This window comes from Chiloscyllium plagiosum, chromosome 9 (genome assembly GCF_004010195.1).
Source record: "Chiloscyllium plagiosum isolate BGI_BamShark_2017 chromosome 9, ASM401019v2, whole genome shotgun sequence".
NCBI lineage: Eukaryota > Metazoa > Chordata > Chondrichthyes > Orectolobiformes > Hemiscylliidae > Chiloscyllium > Chiloscyllium plagiosum.
In genome coordinates, this window is record NC_057718.1 from 38,756,401 (window position 1) to 38,764,175 (window position 7,775).

The window sequence follows — 7,775 nt, forward strand, 5'->3', positions numbered from 1 at the left end:
CACAAACTGGCACTCTGCCAGCTATTCAACCTTGATTCATCATTCAAACATATTGCACCACAATCAGTGGCACACATCCCTCTCTATTGGAGGACAAATTGCTGCATAACTGAAGATAGCAGCAATCAACAAGTGGGAAAGAGACATAGGTTACCTATTTTCAATGAAGTGGAAGAAATAGAGATCACCATTATTGAAGCTACTATCGTTCAGGCACTGAGCATCAATGCGCTGAAACTATACAGGACAAGTCTGTTTCCATCTAACCCATCTTCTCATATCCTGCTTTCCCCTATTCCATGAACTCTCCTAAGTTACAAGCTGCAATTAAGCTTGAAAGTCTAAAATGCACCTTCAGCCTATTCCCCTCTTCAGTACAGCCCTACACTTGTGCCTTGCTCCTTTCTGACAACTAAGAGCTGTCATCTAGCCAGGCAATGGCGAAAGAGCAAGGGGTAGCAAAACATGAAGACAGTGACGAATAAGAAACACCAGCATTCCCTGTTATACTTGCAACTTCATGGATGTGTCTCCTCTAGTTGGGCAGGCCACATTTCTGATACAAGGTTCCCAAACAAGCTCACTAGTGTCAGTTCTGTGACCACAAGCCATTACCAGAAATAACACTTCAAGGATGTTTGTTAAGCTTCTCTGAATAATGAAGGATCCCTATTGACTCGTGGGAATCTCTTGCCCAAACTGGAAAAGGAGCAACCATGAAGATTCCTGCACCTCTCTCACAAGTGGAAGTCAAGCACAAACAGTGGGAGAACCCAAACATCCCACCAACGTGCCCATCTCTTCAAAGACTACCTGCCCCAGCTGTTGTAGGATGCACAGATCCAGCATCAGACTGTTTAGACACCTCAGAACATACAACACTGGAGTGGAAGAAAATTATTCTTCATCTGCCTAATAAGAGAGAAGGCTAGTGGGGAGTAGGACCACTGACTCTTGCAAAGTTAAGAGTTATTGAGCTACCCAGTTACACTGCTGGCATCAATAGTGCTGTATGCCACCAAGAGTTGACCTGCCCTGCATATTTACTTTATTTATCCCACCAATATGAAGTCCCGCACCATTTGCCCAATAGTGTTGGCATCAGCCATGTTTGCTATCCAGTGGCACTCATCATACCCCAAAACTGACACAAATTATGTACCAGTTTTCCAGATTTTTTTTTAATCTACTGAGGTCGTTTGGGGTATCCTGGGTGAAGTTGGGTTCCAAATGTGAAATTTATGTTTTTTTAAAAACGGAAATATTCTGCAGGGCGGATTGTTATACTTGTCGACAGAGAAAGCAGTGATTGTTTCAAGGTCGGGTGACCCTTCCGTCAGAACTTGCCTTTCCAGAGAGAAGAGGAAAAAAAACACCTCCCGAAGGCGCTTCAGAGACAAACTGGCCGCCCTCATCCGACTACTTGCCGGAGCATGTGTGGGAGAGACAGAGGGCGAGGTGCGCTCTGTCAGGCTGTTAATTGAACAGGACATTTTTGGATGTGAAGCAGCGATAAAAGCCCGCTGCACTTCAGGGCTGAAGGAAAGCGGGCGACCATCAGTATTTTATATCGACACCCGAGGGCGGCCAGGTCGGTGAGTATAGACGGGCGGGCGCTCACTGAAACATGTGCAGCTTCCAGGGCTCATTTCCAGATGCGAGTGAGCCATTGGATTGTGTGCACACGGGGATCCAGCGTGTGATCCAGCCGGCCAGATCCCCAGCAACAAGGTGTTGGAAACCCGGTGCTGACACACACAAAAAAGCCTCTGCTTTGCCGTGTTTCCCCTCTCCCTACATCCGCGCCCCGCCCCGCCCTAGAGGGAAGGGGTTTATTTGGCGGGCTCCTTGGGCTCAGGTCTATTGTTAATGTGCATTTGGCCGCGTCTGGATGCAAATCGTGCAGGAATAACTGAATGCAATTTCTCTCTAATTTTTTTTTTGGATTGCGAGACAGAGAGAATCCGGGCAGGGCTAAAAGAAATGAGAAGTTAAAGCTGAGAGGCTTGGAGGAGAGGGGGGGGGTGGGGGGAGAGTGTTCACACCCACCCCGAGGCTGTGACCAGGGCTGGATCCCTGTCTGTTTAATTTATCCATGTCTGGGGGGCGGGGGGAGTCATACATCCGGAAATCAGATCCCTGAGAAAACAGCAAGGAAGTTTTTTCAAAAATTAAAAAAAAACTCTGTTGCCACGTCTGGCCGCGTGGTCACAGACGGGTCTGAAAAAAATGCTCTATAAAAGGAATCCGAGAGTTTCCTTTCTTGGAGCCCGTTCTAGTGGTTTTGACAATGAAGGGTTTTGGTGCACGGCTCGACTTCTTGGGGGGAGCCAATCCTCGGAGCGGCCACGCCCCATTCCTTGCACAAATACTGGGAGCATTCATTCGTCGGCGTCTCGGCAGTTTTCCTTCTATGGGAAATGGATACTGTAGGTAGGATTCCTGGGGATATGACTGTACGCACTCAGAAATGTTGCAATTAGCTTCCCTGCGTCCCAGACCAGTATTACCAGCCGAACTGCTGACACAATTAGGTATGTCTTTGGGATTTTTAAATGAATACCTACACGTTCGAAGTAGCCTTGGACACAGAGGGAGAGAGAAATCTGGCAGATGTTGAACTATTAGGCGCTGGTTTTGCCCCCGTCTGCTTTTGAGAAGGTGACTTATTTGTGTTCGTTTGCAGTAGAACCGCAGCACAGAAAATAAAGTTTGTTAGCAATTCGTTGACCATTAATGATTCACCAGCCCTGCGAGGCAGCCCCTCGGTGTGAGCTCGAGAAATATGCACCAGCTTCTTTAAGATCTAATTTAAAAGTTGTTGTTTCTTCCCCTTTATCTCTTGTCAAGCTAAACTCAGAGCAAAATGGATTTACCTTTGTGCCTGTGGTTTGCAATTCTAAACGCATCCTGCAAAAATGTTCCGCGCCAGAACGAACCGGATTCGAAAGTAATATTTGGCACCAGTGATTCTTACGGAATGCAAGATGTAATATGTTTTCTGTATAAAATCTGTGTGAAAGTGGCAGCGGAATATGACAAAATAGGGTATCACTGAGGGGGGGGAGGGGGATATAAAACAGATTATTTACCATTTTACAGAACGTTTCTGAAAAAAGGACACGGGTGATTCGGTGTGTTTTGTTTATCTTCGATTTTAAGGGCTTTTTTTTTCTCCCCAAATACCAATGCTTGTTTAATCTGCATGCCTTTGACGTTGTGCTTGGCTCCTCGGGGACTCGGCACACACACACACAAAACGAATTCTGAACCAATTCTCCTGTCCCATTCTCAGTGTTGTGAATCTAGGAGTCTGGGATTTGCTGTCGCCTCACGTCCATCGATTTCTCACAAGTTTTATGAACTGCAGCCGAAGTCGACTCTGAATGACAGGTCAGGTGTGAGAGATGCTGTTCTTTGTTTATGTGTTGTTTGGGGAGGGGGTGCGGGGTCCAGAAAAGGTGACGAGCTGTGTTTTCCATCATCGGCCAGATGCAAAAGAAAACCCTGGAATGCAATTGTGATCTTTCCAAAGGGTCTGAGCCACACAATCGAATGGTTTTTGGTTTAAAGTTAGTGGAGGGGTTGAAGAGGGTACAGGGAACCGACCGCCGACGCCTCATTGAATCGGAGCTTTAAATGAATTTGGGATCCTTGGAAGGGGGAAGGGAGCTAAAATAATCTGAGACGTTGCAGCAAATTAAGTGCAGATATCCCTGTATATTTCCCCCTTCTCTGAATCAAACCGATTGCCGTTGTTTGTTTCTGCAGTACCTCGGTTGAGAAATGACCTTGGTGATTTCGATGAGCAGATTATGCGATCTTCCTATTGAAGAACCCTCAGATATCCCGCAATACGTCCCCAGCTGGGAAGAATCTTTCAGCAAAACCACAGTGATCTCAGACCAGACTAAATACGGAGAGCCCACAGGTCAGTCAGCAGCAGCTACCAGACAGCTGACTCGGTGGTGTTTTTCTTTCGGGTTAAGATCGTATGTATGTGGGTGCGGGTTTATTTACACTCCTAGCTGTGAATTTGCGCCAGTCAACCACAGTTTATAACAGAGGTGAGTGAGAGGGGCGAAATGGGCACAGAATGTGATTTTCAAAAGAGAAAACAGAGGTTAGCTTTCTCTGGCATCTTACAATTGCCTATTTAACATTGATGACTTATTATACATGTGAAAGGGTTTTAGTTTCTGAAGTATTAGTCTTCACAAACCTGTGTACATATTAAAAAAAACGACGACTGGACAACTATCCAATTTCAATTGCATGCTTCTGACTTACAGCACACAAACCTACAAGAATCAATTGCAAATTATTTCTGAATAAAATGGCAGATGTAGTGCCTCAATCATTAATATTTCATTTCAAACAGCACCATGCACCAAAAGCAAAATGGGCAGTGGAAGTTTGTACTGACACTGCTGACCAATCTCATTACAAATGTGATGTGTGAAAAATGAAGTTCACAATAAATCTGTGGAAAAAAAGCATCCCCAGTGGGGGCTTTTGGTTAATAATATAGTGATGGGATTCAGATCACTGAAGCTTCACCTTATGTTTATTAGAAATTTCTGCTGGCATTAAGCATTTTGCACCAGTGCCCACTGGAAAAAAGGGCAATAGTGTTGTTATGGTTGTTTTTTTTTTCTTGAGCTAGTGAAATCTACTGGAGGGAGAAATCCTATTCAGAATACTATTGTACTCACTTAGTTCGATCGAATAGTTAACTGGTAAGATTGATAACTGAAGACCCATCACAGCACACCACTGTCAGAAAATACCACTAGTGTGAAGTGTTCAACACATCCACATGGAACAGATGCAAAGTTACAGGAAGCAAGGGTAATTTGGATCAGTATCTTTCCCACATTCCAGCTGTCTGGTTACAGATGTGGCTACATTCAGTGCTTTAGCAGTACTCAGTTTGGCATATTTGAACCTACAAGAACAAAGAGAGGTGACTTGTGGTACCAAGTAGCAAATGTTGTCGACTGTCAAGGTCTACCATTATATCACACCTAAGCCATATCAAACTGTGATTTCCAAAACAGTAATGACAATGGGCTGTAAAGTTTTAGCTTCAGAGGTACACTGTGGCAAAACCTGTAAGATCACCATGGCGCTAGAGGCCAGCAAATTCAACTTGGCTCTTTTTTTTTAAGTACTTTGCTCAAACAACTTCCAGATAGTACTGGGAAACTTGCAGTGTTGGCCAATTGGCAAACCTAAAATGCATCCAGAAAAACATGTTTGCTTTATTCAGTAAATCAGTATGTTTGCTGCTGTTGTTCATTGGCAAAAGTGACAATGTGAGAGGGCAACACTGTTCTGTCAAGCCTTTGGTTTTCTTAGTGTGTTAGGATTAGTGACTGCTGCCTTTTGCCATTCAAGCTCCTGCATATTATACTGTGCATTGTATGACATTCCTAAAGGGACTTCTTTTTGTACTGTATTTCATTGAGAAAATCATATACTGTAGATAACACAGAGTCATTCAGGAAAATGCATGACATGCTCAGGATCTTTTTCTTTCAGTACTACCATTGTCCAGCCCATATTTGACACTAGATGTAGGTTGGCATCAATAAACTCAGACTACATTATACAGCTGTTGCTTATGACACTCATGCACTTAGCCAGATGCGGAAGCAGAAGCTAATGCATAATTATCAAAATGGCTGTTGTTACCTTAAAGCAGATTTTCCTAATTTATTACAAGGCCTTAATTCACACATCGAAAGCCAAAATGGCAAATCCATAACACATACTCGTGTGAAAACACCTGTGTGAATTTAGTAGCATTATTAGCAATGTCGACAAAAACACTGACTCACACCTATTTCACAGCAATGACATTTATTAAAGAGGTTAACAATATCCATGAGGAAAAGATCTTTTCAAACATAGTTCTTCAAATTCTATTTACTTTCACCTTGTGTTATAAGAAATTACATATATTTTCAGCACAATATTCACGTTAATTACAAGTCGTGATTTTTTTCAATTGCATATAAGATGAATGTTGACAGGCTGACTAAACAAGGTGCTGTTTCTTGGTGTTTGCAGTTTCTTTTAACCATGTGACACCTCTATTTTCCCTCTTAAGTGAATCGTTGTGGAAAAAGGACATTTATTGGCAGTTTGTAAGATTTCAGTGGTTTCCTGTTGGCCTCAACTTCCCTCCATTATATTCTTTGAATGCTGTGCATGTGAGTCACCTACATTGGTACTGTGTTGACTCACTCGTGTCCAAGCTTCAAGTGCACTGGAAAATTCTTCAGTGAACTTCTGTGCTAACTTTCTTTATTTTGCCATCACAGAAGGCAAGCAGTCAGGAAATTTAACTTCTAATTACAACTTACAGCTGATTTAGTGATACTTCCTTCTTGACTGATCCACTTTCTGGAAGAGACTAACGTAAATTGAAAAGTAATAATATTGTGGGTAAAGCAAAAGGAGTAAATTTTCATCCAAACTTCTAGTAACCTACAGTTCTCCCAAGATTAGACCCAACAATTTCCAGGCTAAAAGAATTAATTTTTTGTAATTAAGTCAAAGTATTTATTATTGTGCATTTCAAGCGCTCCCAAATGTCTAAAAATGAAAATAAAATATAATTCACAATATAGTGTTCCAGGAGCTGTTGGAAATCCACGTAAACTTACAATTAGAGTTTTGTGACAATGTAATAGATTGACACCTGAAATTTCTATCGAGTGCTCCAGACTGAGATTGTCAAAAGCCCCAGAGAATAGATATATATGGTTTAAAACAGCTACTTACTCTGCATCTTGGATTTCTCTCCATCTCCTATCATTATTATGATGGGGAAATTGGGGATGTTGAGGACTTGAGAGGCTTACTAATGCAGGTCAGTTTCATGCATTATTTCATTCATATGAAAATCCACAACAATTCATTTATTATAAATTTCAAAATTCTTAATTGATAAGCCATTACCTACTATAATTAGTGGGATATTGTTTAAAATATACATATATATTCTGCATTGAATGAAAATTCTAAATTTGTAAATTGTGTTCTTGCAGTAGATTGTGGGTTTCTGTGTTTTGACTTGGAATGGAAGACTTCTATTGTTATACCTTATATGGACATTACAAACTCACGTTTCATTCCACTCCCTGTATAAACTTATCACCAACCCTGCAGCAAGATGTACAATGTATACAGAATACACTGAAATATATGATGGTCAGGAGAGAATTAAAGATTTGTGTGATATGCTTCATTCTATGCTATGGTGTCAGCTACACACAAGGTTTGACTGATCAGAAGATGTTAACTGTGGCAAATGGAATTTAATCCAGAAAAATGTGAATTGATGCACTTTGGGAGGACTAATCAGGCAAGGAGGTTGAATGATAAGATTCTGTGCAGTACAAAGGATAAGAGGGCTCGGGTTTGCATCTTCACTGATCCATGAAGACAAAAGACAGTTAGATTAGGTGATTAAGAAAGCAGATGGGATATTTGCCTTTCTTAGACAAGACATTGAATATAAATGCAAGGAAGTTATGATGGAACTGTATATAAAATATTATAGCTGAAAATGGGTTGCTGGAAAAGCACAGCAGGTCAGACAGCATCCAAGGAACAGGAGAATCGACGTTTCGGGCATAAGCCCTTCTTCAGGAATTAGGAACGTGTGTCCAGCAGGCTAAGATAAAAGGTAGGGAGGAGGGACTTGGGGGAGGGGCGTTGGAAATGCGATAGGTGGAAGGAGGTCAAGGTGAGGGTGATAGGCC

At 42.1% G+C, this 7,775-nt stretch overlaps 1 protein-coding gene across 6 annotated transcripts in view; it reads left to right on the plus strand.

The window, feature by feature from the left end:
* The first annotated feature begins 1,341 nt into the window (after nucleotides 1–1,341).
* sertad4 (SERTA domain containing 4) overlaps nucleotides 1,342–7,775 on the plus strand; it is a 13,796-nt gene continuing 7,362 nt past the window's right edge. Inside the window, exons 1-3 of one of the 6 annotated variants that reach the window (XM_043695738.1) lie at nucleotides 1,342–1,595; nucleotides 3,296–3,393; nucleotides 3,772–3,931. In XM_043695738.1, coding sequence (XP_043551673.1) covers nucleotides 3,787–3,931 — 145 coding nt within the window. In that variant the 5' untranslated portion in view covers nucleotides 1,342–1,595; nucleotides 3,296–3,393; nucleotides 3,772–3,786. Of the gene's footprint in view, nucleotides 1,596–2,210; nucleotides 2,662–2,696; nucleotides 2,951–3,295; nucleotides 3,399–3,771; nucleotides 3,932–7,775 lie in introns of those variants that run through there. The other 5 variants (XM_043695742.1, XM_043695736.1, XM_043695737.1 and 2 more) reach the window with 5 other exon arrangements.